This window comes from Lissotriton helveticus, chromosome 3_1 (assembly GCF_964261635.1).
Source record: "Lissotriton helveticus chromosome 3_1, aLisHel1.1, whole genome shotgun sequence".
Taxonomy (NCBI): Eukaryota; Metazoa; Chordata; class Amphibia; order Caudata; family Salamandridae; genus Lissotriton; species Lissotriton helveticus.
The window spans coordinates 1,400,921,935-1,400,942,188 of NC_136061.1; the positions used below are offsets into that span (position 1 = coordinate 1,400,921,935).

Consider the following 20,254-nt stretch of genomic DNA (forward strand, 5'->3'; position numbering starts at 1 on the left):
TAATACTTTTAGATAGCAATGGTATGTTAAAGATTGTAGGTACTAGACCATATAACTCCACTGACGCATGCCCAGATCTATTGAAATGGAATGTTTAAATTGAACAGGTTCCTTTATGAACTGGTTTTGGGTGTTGGGGGGTACTCAGAATACGTAACTATGTACTGTGCTATGATAATTTGCCAATATTAATAGTTGATAATTGCTGCTGGCAGCCATTTGGACGTATGCATGTATCAGGATGAATTGATATGATTTATGCTCCATAATAAAAAATGTATATATATATTTTTAATTCTGGTTTAATGCAATGATTCTTTTGATTACTTGAAGTATCATATTAGTAATCCCATTCAGAAGTTAGCACTGCTGAGTTTCCAACATTTAACTCTGTACTCACTAATGGGACTACTAGCCTTTCGTAATCAGTAGTCTGCATTTTAAAATGGAAGGTTTGTACTTTGCCATCGCATTAAAGACAAAGTCAAGTTAGCAATTTAAAACTGCTCTACCAGCCTGCAGTGACGGGCTGGGAGTCATAATTTTCCTTTGCCACACTTGTGGTGGCACAGAACGTGCTGCAAGGCCACAAGAAACACTTTAAATTACAGACCCTGGGCACTCCCGGAACTATATATTATAAGTTAACCTATGCCAATTGTGGGTGAATCAATCAGACACATACCTTTTTAAGGGTCAGAGCTCTGGCACTGAGGTCTGTTTAGTAGGCCACAGTGCACCTTCAGAGTCGAAAAACCATCAGCATCAATCCCAAAACCTGGGGGTGATGTTGCAAAAAAGGCATTTCCTTACAACCAGTTTTTAAATATCACATTATACCACATGCCTGCTGTTTTAAATGCTCACATTACTGGTGTTACTACTGCCCAATATAAAGGTAGACAATGTATCAGCCTCAAAAGAGTGGCCTTTTGATTTGGCCCAGCCAGGATTATAACTATGGCCTGCAGACGTCAGCAGCAAGCTTTAGTAGTTCACTGAGATACATATATATATATATATGGAGAGGAGGCGTGTGTCTGTGTGCGTCTGTGTCTTTATCTTTGTGTGTGCCTGTCCACTCCAGATAAACAATGAAACGCCTACTAAAGACAAGGTATCTCTGTTAATGTGGTAACTTTTAAGGGAAGCCTTTGAAAGAATATTGTAGTAAAGTAATAGGTATTTAAGAACAGAGTGGGGAGCAGAGTTCAGTTATTTTTGACTGCAAGATTTGATGTGCAGTAATCGGTGCTTAATTTGTGAAAATAAAATTGCCATGGCCCAAAGTACCGCTTAGGAGGCTACTGCAGTTTGAACCACACACAGCCCTACCTGTGTTGCTAATTGCTCATACTAGTGGCCTGGGCGTGCTGCTATTATTATTTTTTAGTGTACATTAATTTGCTAAGCTAATGTATTTTGCTGAAAATGGACACCACCACCGTGTGGTGGACCATCATAAGAAAGTGGAGGTGTTAAGAATTGTATGCCGGTATCAAGCACCAGCAAACACCAGCACAAATGAATCACTGACTGTAATTAAACAAATTTCAGGAAGACAGCCTGCCAAACGCATGAAGCCGGGAACCATTCATCCAGTAAAGCATTTATACATGGTGTGACAGCCCCCATGAATAGGTGATGTGGGACTAAAAGCGTCTCCATCCTTGAGCCATTCTTGATATGTGTAATGTGGTTATATTTTTTATTTATTTAAACAAAACAGCTTTGTGTTATAATTAACATAGCAAACAGAAATCAAGAACAAAAGACGATCACATTCACAGTACAAGTATTACTTCCATTGTTGGCAACAGCTCAGATTAAAAACAAAATCTTTCCCAGGGGAAGATAGCATGATATATCTAGAAACAAGTGATGCAGTATCAAGTGGGTTATGGTGGTTACCTGCATAAGAGTTCTATCACTACACAGTGCCTCCCTGCTCCCCCAACACATTGAGCTGTAATATCTTAGGTTATACTTTTGTATTTATTTACCCATGATTGAGGACCACAGGGTGTGATAACCAATAATATTTTCATAGCTCTCGAAAGCAAAACCACTATCTTATACGAATCAGCAGTCAGAGCAGTTCTCGGGGAGCCTATATCCTATCCAAAAATATTTTATTTATCAGTTTATACTGTGCAAAATGCTCACAAATTGAATCATATCTGGATGTGATATCTAAGTATAAATGAATTAATTACTTCTGCAGTATAAACAGCTACACAGGAAAGATATCCAGCACTAGGAAAGTTAATAGAAAAGTGATCCAATGGTAGAGCCAGGCCTGAAGGCATTTGCAAAACTCCGAAGGATTGATTTCTGAGCATACGTTGAGAGGAAGAGAGTTCAATAGTTTAGGGGTCAGCAGTAAAAAGATGTGCCCTCAATCTTACTCGAGCATTGTGAGGAACTGATCAATGTAAAGTATTGAAGGAGAGTTTTCGAGAAGTGCACAGAGGAAAATTCTAGATTGTATAAAGCTTGGCCCTGATTTATAAAAGATCTGACAAAAGAACAGGGCTTTTAACGGTAATTTGAATATTTGAATGCTGGGAGCTCCATTGAAAAGAATGGAGTGCCCTGGGTTCCTAATAAGAATGGAGTGCCCTGGGCTCCTAATGGCCAGTAGTAGCTCGGAGCTCCAACATTCCAATGTTGTCATTCACAGCTGTTGCTGTGAACGAAAGCCTCACGGAGCCTGCGGGGATTTCAGTCCCCTCAGGCTCCACGAGGCCTTTGTTTTATTTGTTAGAACATTCTGCCCTTTAGTGGCAGTATGTTCTAATAGCCTTATGGCCCTCCGTAGCTGGGCTATACTGGCTATTAATGTCATGCACCCTTGTTAAAGGATCTCATCTTAGGCTTTTAGCCTTTAATGTTGGAGCTGGCCTTTAATGGTCGGTATTGCCCGCTTCAGCAGGCTACAAGGCTATATTAGAACATTGGAATATTGAACACTCCATCGAAGACAGTAGAGTGACTCGCTAAGGGCTGATAATGGCTGATGCTGCCCTTTTGGCACAACATTTCAAGTTTATTTTGGTCTTTCTTGCTTTCTAATTCAGAATGTTCTACTCTCAGTGGGCTGAAAATTCTAAGATTGCTGAAAATCTCCTACGTCGGGCTATAGCAGCTGTTAAAGGCCCTCTCCCTTGTTATAGGTCTTGGACTGTGGCTTGGGCCTGAAACTTGTGTTTTTGTGGCCTTAAACAACAAGGTCAGCCTTTGGCAGGGAGTTACAAGGTTATGTATCTGGTAGCCAATGTAGGTGGCTCATCTAACGGGAAATAAAACAATGATGGGTCAGTTCCAAACGAGCTAGGGGAGGAGTCTGAGATTATGGAGGGAAATCTAGCAACAGAGCCATGCTTTCACAGCCTTAAAAGCGATTGTTCTTTACCAATATGACTAGAACAGTTGTTATTGAATTTAGGCCCGATGACAGAAATCCTGCCCTTTCTGTAAGATGAGATTTACATTTAGTGTGTGGGGCTGTGAGTAGCATAGAGTCGGCTGATTAGCGAGGCCTAGTGGGCACATGTTTAAGCCTTCACTCGCACTTCATGGTGCAGGTACAGCTTTACTCACGCAGCCGATCTTTTTCCTGATGACATTAGACTTTTTTCCCCCTTTGCATTACTCTTACCATTGGGATCCCACAGATGCCGGTCACATCCTTGGCTTTTCAAAAAGTGCTATGATGGACTTGATTTTCTAGTCAATCCAGCTCCTGCATGGAGCAAAAGGGGAAAGCAGAGTTCGTCCAACTCGCCGCTACAGTGAAGATGCTATTCAGGCAGTGGGAGGAAGCTTTGATGCAGGACCAGCCGGATCTGAGGACTAGACATAATGATGCTGTGGAAGCTTCTGTGACATAGCTTCAGAAAATGTGAATTCCCCATCGCCAATTCGTGGTCACAGGCTATAGGAACTCTTTAAAAAAAAAACACACACACACAGTTCTGAAATTGGGAAGGCACAGCTAGAGAATTGACTGACCTGTAAGTTGTTTCACACTCAGAAAATGATCTTTTTTGGGTCTTTTGTATGAGCACCATCACATGACCTACATATTTTCTTACCCCAAAAACAAAAAATCCTCTTAAGTAAAAACTGAATGTAGTTCCCTCACCCCACAATTTCTTAGTTGCTACTATTAAAGAATTTACTGCACATTTATATTCAACCAAAACAAGGAGAACTATACTCTTCATCTTGCAAAATACCTTATGCCTTTGTTTGTGGTAGAGTACTTTCTCAGTAATTCAAGTTCACAATAAATGAGTTGTAATTATATTGACTGTAAATCGTCTTTAATTACTTCAAGCCAAGGTTTTTTTTCGAGTCCCTTTAAGTTTTTTTTATGTTAGACTTTTGATAATGGGATGAATTCTCTCATCATACTTCGCTTTGTGTATCTAGTAAAAATCATGATAGATGATGGCAGATGCCACTTAGGGACTGATTTAGAGTTTGGCGGAGAGGGTACTCCATCTCAGCTTCACCTGTTCCAGTATGTCAATAAAGAAGCCTACTCCGACCTCCGTTGCTGACAGAATCCTCTGTTGGCCCGACGTAGTAGTAGTTGGCGTTTTTTGGCTCTTTGACCTTCTGTCCAATTTAGAGTGGGTGGTTCTAGTGCCGGTTTTCACTCTCTCTCACGGTCATGAAGAACCTAACAGAAAGGGACATCAAACATGTTTAAATGACCACCACACCATGGAAGACCACTCCTGTGGCGTGGGGGTGATTTTTTCATGATATTTCGCAAAGAAATTCCTGCTTTGGGAGTATATTTTTGAGCAATCATAAACACAGCGATTCCTGTCAGTGGCTTGAAATGTCCACAGGGCCGGCAAACATCTCTAAATGTGAAGGGTGGGCACTCCGCCAATGCAAAGGAGTAATTTACTCGGTCCCTGTGACACAGTTAAGCCCATCCTACACACTCTAAATCAGGCCATAGATAGATAAAATCAAAGAAGATATGTTAAGTGTGCAAAAGCAGAAAATGGCAGCTGATGGCCGCTTCAAAAATGGAAAAAATAAGTGCCTCGAGTGGTGGGGGAGCGCAGGCAGAGGAAGCAACTGGGAGGTGGAGAGAGAACAAAAATAAACCTGAGTTGGGGAAGAGGGAAAAGCAGCACACAGGAGGGAGAAACACTTAAGAAAACATTACATTATGGAGAGAGAAAAACAAAATGTGTGGGGGAGAAGCATACGAAAGAAAATACACAGCATGTGGGAGTTGGGCGTTAGGGAGTGAGTAGCAGCACACAAAGGAGAGAGCTACACAACACACACTCTAATGGAGTGCTGAAAGAAAAAGGAAAAAGTTGTTCAGCAAAAAAGAGAAGTGGAAAAATAAAAATCAGGCAAGCAAAAGAATGGTAAAAAGCCATCTTACAGGGTAGGAAATGGACACGGCAAGCCGTTGAATAAGGGGCAAGCAAATTCTAACTACTATGAAGCCAGCCTACCAATTGGCTGGTTTTAAGCCTACTCTACATCCTGGTAAACCTACAACAGGTCTTTGGAAAACGTACAGCTTGCACTTCTGCAAGGCAAGACTTAAAAAAAAAAGCCAATTTCCCTTAAAAACCGCTATACACTGCAGCTACAACTCTAAAATATTAATGAGAGCAAACATTCTGCAAACAGGACTAGAATTACGTTTGAAATAAATTACTCAGTTTACTATTCAGCAATCCGCAAGTAAGTCGTACAATTAATCACAGTGCTCATCCTAGTCTCGGACCGTAATTGAGCAAGCAGTGAATGTCAGACTGCACATAAGTGTGACAACATGTTTAATTGTAAATGGAAGGGTGCGAGGAACAAAGGACATCAATTGCTCTATTTTAAAACACTAACAACTATTTTGAACCTAAGGCAGGTTCCTATGTCCCAAGCAAATGACTAGCAATCTCCTCACATTGATAAATACACCTGCATTATATGAGATGAGCATAAGTTATTCTTTTATGCTCTTTAAATACTGGAATCAACATCCGTTTCATTAAAAAAAATTTAAAACAAACTGTAGCGGGAAAAAGAAGCAATAAGCAGTCTATAATTTGTAGTCCTATTGTACAACATTTAGAGGTTTCTAAAAGAGAAGCTTATAGCATTAATGTGTGTACATATATAGAATAATGAAGGCCAACATTTCTTAAGCAGGAAAAATCTGTAGTGGCTGAGAGATTCCTTGTGAGATATGCCACAACCACTTCTCAATTGATGCTTGCTTTGGGATGCATCATTCAGTGGCACGAACCTAGCCAAAAGACAGCAAGGCGCTGAGCGTGATCAAAGTGCAGCATAAAGTCAAGGAGTAATAGCAGATGTAGTTGGGGAGTTTGACCTTGATGGATTATTAGCACCCCGGCAATTTCTCAACGATGTATAAGCTCCCACATGAAGATCGCTGGAGAGATCTCATGAAGGCTACTGCTCCTCTGATGGTGAGGTACTAGATATCGACCTACAGAGTCTTCTTAGAAAAAGTTCAATTTGTGAACTTTGCAGGCAATTCACTGGCTAAAAAAAATATCCAGTGGCTATGAGTAATGTCTTGGGTTTGGATGGGAATGAGGTAGATCTGGTCTATATGGCATGGAGATGTAGCATTTTGGAAGAAAAATATGGCCCATCATTAAAGGTGGAGGGAAACCTAATTGCCCCCAAAATGATGCTGTCTCTTTTGGGCTTACAGCTGAGCTCAGTAAACAACGTACGTGTTACCTTAAGGTGGCTTTGGGACTCCTACAGAAGAAAAGACACCTTATATTACAATTATGGAAGGTAAGGGACCAGTAGTAGTAGGTGCTAGAGAGCCTGGCCCCAAGGTGGCCACATCCTGGTGAGGCTTCTTGTGCCGGGGATATTTATCGGTGCAGCAAGGATCCTATGGAGGCCTATTGATGGAGTGGCCTGCAGTTTTGAAGGTGGCCGTGGTTAGACCCCAGCACACTAAGATGGTGACTCCCTGAGAGCTGTAAGAGGCGGTCTTGAGGGGGAGGAGACTACATGCAGTGTGATCGGTGCAGCTGTCGTACTCACTGCACCGTTGATCATCGAACCATAAAGCTGCACCAGGATGAAGGCAATGTCAAGCCGATTGGCAGCTGCATCACCCATCAAGAGATTGTGCCCGAAGGACAGAATGGCCAGACTTCTAGCAAAGCACTGGTGAGGAGAGTGACTCAGCAGGTAGGTCTCAGGCTGCCTGCACGAGCTCCTTGTGACTTGAAGCGTGCAGTTGAGCAAGGATGTGAGGTGGCCCAATATGACTGTACCAGAGCATAGGGCCGAAGATTGGGGACCAGTTGAATGAATGGTTCTAAAGAACTTTGAGGCACTGCAGCTGTGCTTGCAGGGGGACTCGTGGTGCTTACTTTGCTTTTTCACCACACTATATGTAGTGGACCCAAAATAAGGCAATCTCTATCCTGAATTTGTGAGTATTTTCAGGTCCTCCTCATTACACTGTAGTACTTAATGATCTATTAGAAACTCAGAGCCCATACTGTGGTGGTTGCTGTTGCGTGGATATCTGAGCCCAGCGCAATTGAGGGGCAGCAGCTACTCAAATGTGCGCAGGTGTGCCATGCCTCATGGCACGTGATGTGTTAATTGGTCCAGCTCTGGGTCTACGATCTATTCTCTTAGTTGTAAAATTTCAAGTTTTGCCCCTGACTGATACAAACAGTTGGCTCTCATTGCAACAACGTCAACAGGGAAGGCAAATGAGCTAGGGATCCCTAAGCAGGCGAAAACGTTTATGCCATTCACAAAACAAGGACCTCCCCTACAGTCAGACTGATGTAATCACAGGATATTTCGACTTCTAGTGGGGACATGAAAGTTAGCTCTACTTCTAAAGGTGCAAAAAAAAGACTGTCATTAATAGACCAGAAACATTACACTCTCACCAGTAGGGTGAACCAGATGTCCGCTACAATCAGCAAGCAAGTCAAGCAGATATCTACTGCAGAATCCCATATCTGAGCCCTGGAAGACGACACAACGAGTCTTACTGAAAATCTACTAAATATGTCCAAAGTATTGAATGTCATTAAAGCATGGAATAAAGATCTGGAGGCTAAATCAAGATGGAATAACCCGTGGATCATGGTGATACCTGAATCTGCAGATACTGTAATAATGTTGGACTATTTCAAAACATTATTGAAATCTGTGTTCGGTGCAAGCAGCATCTCCCCTATCTTCACTGTGGAATGTGCCCACCGGACGCTGAGGCCTCATCCTCCACTGGGTGCCACTTCATAATAGCAAAGCTTTTGCACTATAAGGATGTCACAATGGTACTTTGAATGGCTAGAGAGAAAAAATATTATCCTATGAAGGAAATGCCTTATGTGTACATGGACTTCACTATGGTGGTTCAGGAGGCTCATCAAGAGGCTCTCCGCTTAAAGTGAAAGCTAAGGCAAGCTGGCATACAGTGAACAATGTTGTATTTGGCAAGATTGAAGATGAACTTGAATGGGTAGGAGCGAAGTATGAAGTATGAGGATAGGTGTGTAACTTCACCAAAAGGTGAGCAAGGAAGCTATTCCTTTTTGTTTAGTTGCCCTCACATACCCTAGTGGTGTCATGCTTCATCATCGGGTCACCCCGTGTCACCCCGACACCTAAAGAACACAACTTTCTGAATCAAGAAGACCCTAGAACTCCACTGTTCTATACAATACCAAAAATCCACAAAGGCAAGACTCCACCTCCAGGCAGACCTATTGTCTCTGGCATTGGGTCTCTCCTTGAACCACTATCAAAATATGCAGATTAATTTTTACGTCCACTGGTGACACACACAAAATCATATGTACAAGACACAAAACACCTCTTCAATCTTCTAACAGATGTTGAATATAACCCAGAAGAAAACTTCCTGGTACGTCTTGACATGGAGGCATGCAGTTACTGTCAGTATGCAAGCAAATTCACCACCACACAATAATCTGTCACGTAGCAATAATATGTTAAGGTATAGATGTGATTGGCACATGTTTGGAAGAGATTAAATACTACTATTGTGCACAGTCTCTGGGCATATGTGGGCTCGGTCTCCTTCCAAAGCACGTATATGGGAAACAGCATCATGGAAACACCACAATATGCTCATACAATATTGTATGTTGTTTTTCTTTGTTCTCTTCACAGATGGAGAACCATGTATGGCAGATGAATTATCTGTCACACACATAAGAAGCAGCTACTCTGCCCTTTACTCACTGACAGGATAGGGAACCCCCCGTCTCTGTCCGCCAGTGTGGCCGACCATTGCCCTGAAGAAAGTCCAGGACCTTTAAGGCCACATATGGACTGAAACATGCTGGCACTAGGGTCATAAGACCATACTACTCCCATTTGACCCGCTTTCTTAAGAATTTTTAATAGCCCTGACAGACCCAAGAATAAAGGGAAACTGAGGATCTGTCTGATGTTTTTTTCTTTAATGTCCCACTGGTCCTCAACTATTCCAAAGAGCTCCCAACACTGTGGTGGAGCCCACCCCGACTTATAGGCGTCGGGGTGACCCGATGATGAAGCATGACACCACTAGGGTGTGTGAGGGTAACTAAACAAAAAGGAATTGCTTCCTTGCTTACCTTTTGGTGAAGTTACACACCTATCCTCATACTTCATACTTTGCTGATACCCATTCAAGTGCATTTTGATTCACGACTGCGTGGTCAGTTGGAGTAATTTTTCGTGGTCCAGTGATTTGACTTGGGAGGTGTTACTCCGACTCAGGATCCTCTCAACCCTCCAGGCACTGGAAAAAGTTTTTTCCTTAGCCTCTTTGTGTACACAGAGATTGAAGATCACTCACAGAAAGAAGATGAAGATATTTTTGACATCACAAAGTGCCAGCTCTTATGTTAACAGGTTGCTTTCTTGGCGAGAGTAGGCTCCTCTTGTGGGTTGCACACCCTGGATAAGGAGATTGATTGGCATTACATATAAGTTTGCCTGAGTCTTGATGGCGCCAATATGTCCAGACTATTGTTGACTGCCAGCCTGGTTAAGTTTACTATGCAAGTTGTTATATAAGCTGAGAAATGGGCTGTTTAAATATTCCCTGGTGCAATATGGTACGTTATGATGCTCAAGGCTTGCTATCAGCACTACAAGTGGGTAGGTTTTCATTTTCAGGTCTCTGATGTGTCGGACAGTATCCGGTCGTAACCATCAGATATGGGCTGGCAACTGTTCATCTTTGTCCCAGTGGATGGTAGGACCCATCATATTGCCTAACTTCGGTGACCACCGCCGTGCTTATACCAAGACACCTTTCCCCATCGGACATCCCGTCTTGTGTATGAAGGGTTTTGATAAGCCAGCTCTTACAGGTTCCCCTCGTGGATCCCCTAGAATATGCACTTTTCTAATTCCTGTTGTACTACAATTTAGTGCCCTTGAAGGGACAGGGATTGTGCTTATGTTGTGGAAATTTCCACTGGCTTGTTGGGGTGGAGGGTGGGATTTATGGGTTTCAGTAATTGCCAGGCATTACCTACGAACATGTTATAAGTGAGCATCACTTAAACATTTTAAAACATTATCATGGTGCATTCCTCGGTGTGCAAGACGGAACAGGAGAATGGTGAAGGCGAATAAAAAATTAAAAAAAAGTTAAGGGATCAGTAAGTAAACCATGATGCAAAGACCTTAATGAATGGATAGTTGCTGAAAAGATGCGAATTACTGCAGTTTGAAGCGACCCCAAGGTGAACAATGACCTAAATAAATGGAGACAATTGTGGAGGATTGTAAATTCTGCGAATGAGGGAGAGCTCTGATTGTAATGTTAAACACAAAATGATAGATTGTGAACTACTTTGTGGGTGACTAATACACTTGTTGCCTGTAATTGCTACACTATTACATGCGCTATTCAAGATATTCGTTTATTGTTCATATGATGATATACCTGTGGTCTGTCAACCAAGATAATATATTGCTTTTCCTTTCTGTTGTGTATCGTGTTATCTAATACAAATGGTAGTGAAAAACAATTAGTGCAGGCAATTCAAAATCATGATATTAGACTGATTTTTATCTTGTGCAAATGTGATTGCAGGTCTAGATTTCGTTGTGTTCTATACTGGCTTTATAAACTTGATACCTTTGGCTGCCTGACTTAGATGTTCGCCCATGAACTTGCTCTACACCTTTCTAAAGACCTAAAGAGAGATTCTGTAGACCCCCACCCCGCCTACATCTCCATTTGTGTACTTAACAAATGCCCTTCTTTTAGAAATATAAAACGAAATAGTTGGAAAGAAATGCTTTTTAATGCCCTAAGCATTTATTTCTGTCACCCTTTTGGGAAATTTAAATCAAGTATTAAAAACTATTTCCGGACAAATTAAGTTTTGTGTTGGAAATATCCTCGTCTTTGCAAAACTGGCAACAGGTTTTCTAAACACAGGGCCTTGAATAATCATTTCTTTACATTTGGCTCTTCATTAAGCAAACGGGACAAATCAGTTTTTGAGACACAGATATGCCAGTCAATGCGAAGGTCAATGCTGGCAGCCCTGGCAGATGGTCGTCTGCAACCAACAGAACAGCCATAGTTTCCGCTCCTGCCCTTGTGCTCAGCAGTATTCCCGGCTTTTACCGGGAGACCAGGGCCAGAGATGAGACTGGCGGGCAGATACATTGTTGCAGTTACCCCAGCAAGAGAAGTGTCCATTGATGTGATATTTTAATTTGTCCTATGCAACAGTAGCCATGGTTGCCGCATCTTGGAGGCAGCTTATGTGTTGCTGTGGGAATAATCGGGCTGTAAGAACCGTCCAGTGCTCAGATGCTTCTCGGTTTTTCGCATATGTTCTGAGATAGGGTGGCACGAAGTCCATGCTGACCAGTAACCAGTGTGCCTCCGCTTCCGGCTGATATCTGACAAGAAAAGAGGCCCATTAAGGAAGAAGAAGGCCCACGAGCTCTCTGCGCCTTATTCTTGTGACTGACAAGTGCAAATTTGAATATTTCAATTAACATTTTTTGACAGTTTTGTGGTTGAAGGATTTGTATGTTTATTTAAAAAAAATAGCATTTAGAATATATGATGGTATGCTCTTGGCTTATTTATCTTTGAGTTTAATCATCTTTTATGTGTGATGCATCTGAACTTTGGCTTATCGCCTTTTTGAAAGCTGACTTTGTTACACAGTGTGCTGCTGCTTTTTGATTGGACTGCATGTTTTTTTTCCAGTTTCTGTCAGGTGTTGATGCCTGGTGCAAGATGTGCAACGAAGGAGGGCTTCCCTCCGAAATGCAGGACCTGGAGCTGGCGATCCACCACCACCAATCCCTGTATGAGCAAGTGACGCAGGCATACAGCGAGGTACGTAAAGCTCTGGTACAACATGCTTAGGTACTCAGGACAGAGAACGTCTTTGCCTCTTGGGCTTTAGGTCTCTGGGTTAGGCCGGTGCCTCAGTTGTTAGAGCTTCTGTTGTGGAGATCTGCAGAAGATCTAGAGGCCACAGTTCTGTGTTTGGGCAGGGCTGATTCAGCTTTTTATTCTTCCTAGATAGATGAAATTGGTTCATCCAGTCAGAGGATTATGTATTTTCCCTTCTCTGCTCCATAAACTAGCCCCTTTAAGGAGGGGTAGGTTTGTGTCAGGGAGAAGGAATAGTGATGTGGCTTCAGGTTGACCATCCAGGCTCTATGACCTATTTGTAATAACACATAATCACACACGCGTACAAGCACACAAACCTACAGCACAGTATAAAAGCTGAAGGTTTAGTTCGTGACTGTTCACTTACAGGGCCGGTTGGCCTGCACTCGGGCTACCTTCTAATTGTTCAACGCATTTGCTGTAAATTTAAAGAGGTGACAAATTAGATCTTACTCCTATCGCCACCTTATATTTGTTCTCTTACTTTCCTGCTCCCACTCAAAATGCTCCTGTTCACACTCTACAGCTATTTAAGTGTAGGTTGTTGAAAAGTAAACCAAAATGTAATGAACAAAGGAAGGAACTAACATTACCCACTGAAAAGAAGGCTCGTGATTCTGGGAATGTCAAAGTTACCAAGTCTCTGGCTCGGAAGTCTACCTTATTATTAATTCTATTATCATTTAATCTTTTGCATTACATGTTCCACCTGACTCAGGTGCCTCTAGAAGACACTGTAATTAATGATCTTCCAACATAATCGCTTCGTAAATGAACAGAAAAGACTTTATCTTTTAATAGAACCTATAAGAAATGGGTTGCTAGTGAATAATTGAGAAATGAGTAATAATATAAAATTATTTATTACTCTATTAAGGACTGGTTACATTTGGAAAGTTCCTCATTTTATACATTTATTTGTAGTTATGAAAACCCCAATGCTAGATTTTACTGCCCTGTTGAAATCATCTCCCCTATCCTCCTTAAAATCAGTTTTACCTTTGTAAGTTCAGCATAAAAGGCATTTTTTGTGTCCGTAATCCTATATAGATTGATAGATGGCTAATTTGGTAATAAATATAAATCAGTCATCGCTATATATTGGTCAATACTGCAATCAATCAATCCTTGTTCTATATTGATTTATACAACTTTAGTCCAAAATATATAAAAGAATTGTAATTGAAGCACACCACTAAAAGAAAAGGTAAAAACCCTTTTTAAAAGTGATACAATATTTGCACCACCATTAGTCATATAGGTTATCAATTCATCATACATCAATCCAAGCAGGAGTAGCAAGTGCTTTTCTATTAGTAATGAAACTGTAGATCCGAAATGTGTGTTGCTCAGGCAAATTGGTCGATTAACTTTCTCAAGGCTTTTGTTAGCTAAATGTGAGTCCCTTCTAGCTCTCAGTTAACAGGAAATATTTTTCTTGTTTCACTCAGCCCTGCATGTTTTGACACTTCAGGTGATATCTTGATTCTGAAGTGACAAGACGTGCAGTGGTGGCCTAAATGACAAAGCCTGTTCTGCTACTTGACCACTAGGAATGATTCGGACACCAATAATCAAACATCCAGACCTCCATAACATGTTTTATTTTTTTAACAAAAGCTTTTAAAAAAATCAACACAGTGACTTTTGTGTCGGCTGTCCATACTTTCATAACTAACAAAAATTGCTTTCTACACACGCTACAAACACACAATTAGATTGAGTTATGTGGATTTGATTGGCTATGTGACTAACAATGGTGTATCAGGAATCCTAAATCCCAAAGTCTATAGCAGATCTTGGTTTCAGGGTCACACTAACAGAATCCACAAATTTTACCAGCAAAGTTTACTACTAAATGTCCTAATCCACTCTGGGGTAGTATCAGTACCCTAGTCTGCATTGTACTCTACATTTAGGTTCATGTAATTGAGCATGGAAACTGTTCAAACTATCCAGTGACTCTTGTTTCGCTCTACACACACAAAAACTAACAACGTTTCTTTAAATGCTTATGATCCCAATTGTAAAAGGAAGAGACTTGAATTTTCTGGCAATTTTCAACTTTATATAAGATATATGCCACATGTAAAAGGTGGGGTGCTGGCGGTCTCTGTGTTTGCCGCCCGCGACGGCAGAATGCAAAGGGGGGTGGTGTTGGCGATTGCTGCATTTGCTGCGCCGTGACAACCGCAGGTAAGGGTGGAGGGTGGAACGCCACCCCCAAAATTCGCGCCCTTGCTACACCACTGTCTTGTAGTCACAATTTAGATCTAAAGAATATGTACCTCGTAAGAGACTTTCGATTCCACAATGCCGCAAGCTACTGCTGTGCTTGGGTAAAAAGGGTGCTAAATAAAATGTCTATATATTAGTCTTTCTAACTCTCAATATAATTTCATTGACTGAAAATTACAATTTACAACAATTAGATGTAAATTGTTTTTATAACAGTAGATTCTGCCCTAAACATTCGATATTATAATGGGATAAAAGTAAATTGAAAGAATCAGCATACGTTTTGTCTGCTGGTTTTTTTTAAGCCAATTTATACGCTGACACACAAATGGAAGAAATCACCGTAAGATGTATCAGTAAAACTAAAGCTGTGGACCAGTAATAAAAAATAACACTCTTAAAAAAGTTTGCATATCGAGTTTAAATTTAAATTTAAGCACTGCAGTCAATATTTAGTCCTGCCACAAAGGATGTATAGTTCCTTAGTAATCAGTGTATATACACATTTTGCCTTTCTTTGGGTAGGATAAACTGGTATAATTGTAGATTATCTAGATATTGAGATCTATCCTGTTCAACCCCTTCCTTTCAGCCATATAGCATGACCATTGCTCCGCCGTGGTTCGGAAACACACTCACTACACTGCCTGCCCAACGTTCTTTAAGATAGAATTGTAATTTGTCTCACCCCATCGGACAGCAGTGGCAATTCGCTACAATATCCCATCGCTACATCTCCATCCCATTCAACTCCCTGAAGTCCCTCCAGAGTTGTCCTTTCCTCTTTGGGGGAATATGGCCATCTCTAATGTTGCAGGGAGTTGCGATTCTCATATTACCATGACTAGAGAATCTGGATTTCATTAAAGACACAGAGGCTGACATTATGCATTATTCCTTTAATGCAGTCCAAGCAGCCGCTTACATCACAATATTACAAGTTTCCAGAATAGAACAATAGCAACACATGAAAGGCATGAGCCATCAACAATTTGCCTGTTTTAAATGTGGAGGATAATAAGTTCATGAAACAACATCAAAACGATCTTCTGATGAGCAGGATGATGAAGAAGGAAGAACGAAGGTAAAACCAAAGGCAAGACTACACCCAGTTAAGGAGGGTTACCTGAAAAGAGAAAGAAGTAAATATCTCTTCAATGTAAACAATAGTGTAAAGCTTATCAAGCTAAAGGAACAAGAGATGAAACAAGTACTGTTAATAAAAAGTACAGTAATAAACTGTAACAAAAACAGCATTAAATCATTGTAAGACCACCAAGGGGTGGGATGGGAGGAATAATGTCAGCCTCCGTGTCTTTAATGAAATCCATATTCTCTAGTCATGGTAATATGAGAATCGCAATTTCATTACAATAACGGAGGCTACATTATGCATGTTGATAGCTTTGTAAAACAACATCAGGCATATGTTCAATAGGCTTGCAATAATGACGTGCAAAGGTGCTAGCATTTGACCAGTCAGCAGCTTTGAGAAGGTCGTCCAACTTATCTCCAGACCAGAGAGATTTACTGGCCATCACACCTCTAAGGGAGGGAGCTTTAAATTTTTTTAAGTCAGTACCTGCTAAACTCATAACAGTCTTAATCCATCTAACAATAGAAGTCGAGGTTATGCCTTTGTGGGGTTTAACAAAGTATATAATAATTGGTTAACATCCTGAGGACGAAGAGCAAACATTCTGCGACCATACTCTCTCAAGTAGTCCACAACGCAAAGTTTTGGACATAAATCAAAACGTGGGTAAAAGATTGAATCAGACATAGTCTTTGTTCTTCTATAAATCTCAAATTTTACTCCGAACAGGTTATAAGATTCACTCGTAATCTCCAGGGCTTTGACATCGGAGACCCTTCTGCATGAGATTAGGCATAGTAGAGTAGCCAGCTTAATGGAAAGGTGTTTTCTATTGAGGAGAGTATTAACAGGCCAGTTATTGAAAAGAACAAGGATTAGTTTGACATCCCAAAGACTTTCATATTCAGGTTTAGGAGGTCTTTTTAAACGAATGCTTTTCATCCCTGTACAAACAATGACATGTTCCTGCCATTTTACCATTGACAAGGACATGACCAGCAGAAATAGCCGATCTATAGCAATTGATAGTTCTATAGCTGAGGCCTTTATCAAATTGTTCAACAAGGAAGTTAACTATGTCAACAATAGGTGCTTCCAAAGAATTCAGGTTCTTTTCCGGGCACCAACGTACTCAGATTATCCATATGTTGTTATAGCTGTCGTGAATGCCTCGGGCCCAAGACTCTCCGAGGAGAGTTGCAGCCATTGACGAAAATCCTGAGATTTCACTGGATCTCCTGACACTCTCCAGGCAAGAAGGGTTAAACTCCCGTTCTGAATTAGGGATTGAACTCCTCTGTGTACCTCTGCAAGAAGATTCTCTAGGGTAGGAATTAAGAAGGGGGTGTTGCAAGCTAGTTGTAGAGTGGTGGGAACCTTTGTTGGGATGGCCAAAAGGGAGTTATTAGGACAAGGAAGCACTGATCCTGTCTCACTATCTGAAGAACTATCTGAATCATGGCAAAGGGAGGGAATGCATACACCTTGGCTCCATTCCAAGATTGTAGTAAGGCGTTGACTGCTAGAGCACCCGGGTCGGGCATCCAGCTGAAGTTGTTCTCCAGTTGAAAGGTTAGTCTGCTCGCAAATAAGTCTATCTCTAGAGGGCCCCAGATCTTGTTTAGGGTACTGTACAAGGAAACATTCAGTTTCCAACCACTGTGATCTAACAGGAATCTTGCGTTCCAGTCTGCAGAGATGTTCGATTTTCCCTAGAGGTATTCTGCTTTGAGAGAGCGATCTTGTGTTCCGCTTTGAGAGCGATCTTGTGTTCCAGGCCGAACATCCAAAGTTTCTTTTCTAGATTTGAGAGGGCTGCAGATTTGGTGCCTCCCAGACGATTTATATAGGTTACCGCAGACATGTTGTCCATCTTTAGAATGACTGACCTCCCCTGGAGAAAGTGTTTGAAGCTCATGAGGGCGTAAAGCTCAGCTGTTAGTTCTAAATTTATGTGGTGAGATGATTCCTCTTGTGACCAGATACCACCAGTGTTCTGATTGAGAAGACAAGCTCCCCAGTCATGAAAGCTCACATCTGATTCTAAAACAAACTCTGGTTTTGAACCAAAGATTGCTTTTTCGTTCCCTGTGTCGAGGTTCTCGAGCCACCAGGCTAGTTCCGATGTGGCTTCTTGATCCCGTTAGATCCGATCTCCGTACCAGAGGCCAGATCTTAGGGCTCTCGCCTTTTCCCTTTGAAGGGCCCGATAGTTGAGGGGACCGGGAAAGATAGCTTGGATGGAGGAGGAGAGGAGACCTAGAAGTCTGGCTAGCTCTCTCTCAGAGAGAAGTCTCGCTGTTTTAGGGCGTGTCTTATTTCCTTCCTAATTTTGGTAATCTTTTTGGAAGGTAGTAAAAGGAGATATTTCAATGTGTCTACTGTGAAACCTAGGAACTCCAGAGATCTGGAAGGGGTCAGAATTGATTTTTCTTTGTTTATGATGAATCCTAAACTTTCTAGGAGATCCATCACAGCCTTCAGGTCTTTGGCTAGTTGTGAAGGATCTTGAGACATTATAAGAATGTTGTCTAAGTAAATGATTTATCAAATGCCCCTTATTCTTAGAGATGAGGCAGCAGCTCTCATGACCTTGGTGAAGCACCAAGGGGCAGAGGAGAGTCCGAAGGGTAGAGCCAGAAATTGTTAAAGGTGATTTTTCCAGACAAATTGAAAAAAGGGTTGGTGGGATACGGCCATAGGAATGGTAAAGTAAGCATCCTTTAGGTCCAGTTTGAATGCATAATTTAGCCTCCGTTCTTGTAATGAAATCTACATGGAAGCAGAACTGTGCCTAGGTAAAATAGGACGTCAGAATGTAGGGACTGAGTCTCTCTGCCATATCAGTACCTGTAGGCCCAAATCCGACTAGCTCAAAGTGCATCACCTGAACTCCTAACATTTCCAGTTTAGCAGGTTATTTTGCCAAACCTAGAACATAAACCTCTAGTCCCCAAGGGAACTGTGGAAATTGATCATCACCTTTCTTTTCTCACTCATGCATATCCATAATAAATAAAGGAAAGACACAAAGAAAGTTTACGATATATTTCTTTAAACTATCGTAGTCTATTTTGAAGCATTTGTGCTGCGATAAGTAAAGAATTATGACAGAGCTACATGATCTGCATTACTAGCAGGCTGTATACAATGAACAACCCAACCATAGCAACTAATATATGTATCTAGGCCTACCCTCACTATGTGAGCACAGGGCTATATTAGTGATGTCTGGGATTATCAACAGACACCATACCTGGTGTGTGTAGTTAAGTGGTGCGCATCATAGGTGTAAACTCATTTTACGCAAGGCTGCTGCCTCTGTTCCAGGACTGGTTTCTCTTCTGGAAATCTCCTCTCTGTCCGCCGAGGGGGCGAGACACGGTTTTTATGATAAGAACTACTGTGTTAGAAAACTGCAGCTGTGCTACGGTGTTATGTCTAAAAACGTTAGGAGATGTTGCTGACCGGGCATAATAAAACAGTGCGCCATGTTCAACCTTGTACGAAATGTTCAGACTTAATCCCAAGAAGAGTCACTAAAACAGATATGTGCAGCACATTTAAAAAATAATGTCATAACAACAAATGTATTATGCATGGTTGTGCAAAGCAGAAGCAGCCTAAAAGAGCTAATACAGCAGAATCAAAATGGGGCTAACAGGGAAATCATCATATACTAACGGAAAATCTTAGACAGGTGAAGGGTTTGGCCTCTTCCAGCAATGGCTCAACTAGTATTTGCCTGTCAATGCACAATTGTTGCTGCTCACCTCATTAAGTTTTTTGAGGGAGGTTCCTCCATCTTTGTTCTTGGTCTTCTCTTTGTGCCTGTCCCTGATTGCTCTTGATTCAGGATGGTCCCCTCCATTAGTTCCTGTGGCTACAATCAACTTTTTGAATGCTCTGAATTTTGTTGGAATGCCAAAAACCGGTCCTCGGAAGCTTGTTTCTGGTCCAGGGAAGGCATGGCTTGGCAGTTCGGGCTGGACTGTTCCCATGAGGCACAGGGTCAGACTGATTTGCATATAGCCATGTCTGAACTGGGGTGGCAGAGTGGGCTAAAGAACGGTGATGGATCAAACCCAGATCTTTTGACTGGGTGTGAATGTTTGATTGGTTCAGATGCTCTGTCCATCACCACCCCCTTTTGTACCGCTGAATTTTGTTGGGCTGCACTTGTGGTACTCTTGTGACCTCTAAGCATCTTCTATTGTGTCTGTGCTTTCATGGTGTCCTCTAACTGGAAAGTGGAGCTCTCTTATATTTTCTCTTTCTATACCTCCTTCGTTGTCTGGGGAGGAAATGTTTACTTCTTATTGGTAGGGTAGAGTATAATCTCTTCCCTCCTCTTCTCACATATGTGCTTAATGTACACAAATGGTGCCTTAAAGCTGCCTTGTTCTACCTAGCTCTGCCCCCTCAGACGTTTACTGGAGAGCAGGGACTTCCCATAAAGC

General features: G+C 41.6%; 1 protein-coding gene across 6 annotated transcripts in view; it reads left to right on the forward strand.

Annotated features, from left to right (window-relative positions):
- The window catches only part of KALRN (kalirin RhoGEF kinase), a 1,598,314-nt gene that overhangs the window by 703,249 nt on the left and 874,811 nt on the right, over nt 1–20,254 (forward strand). For all 6 annotated transcript variants that reach the window (XM_078682047.1, XM_078682045.1, XM_078682043.1 and 3 more), the window contains exon 8: nt 12,266–12,397. In XM_078682047.1, the coding sequence (XP_078538173.1) occupies nt 12,266–12,397 (132 nt within the window). The remainder of the gene's footprint in view (nt 1–12,265; nt 12,398–20,254) is intronic.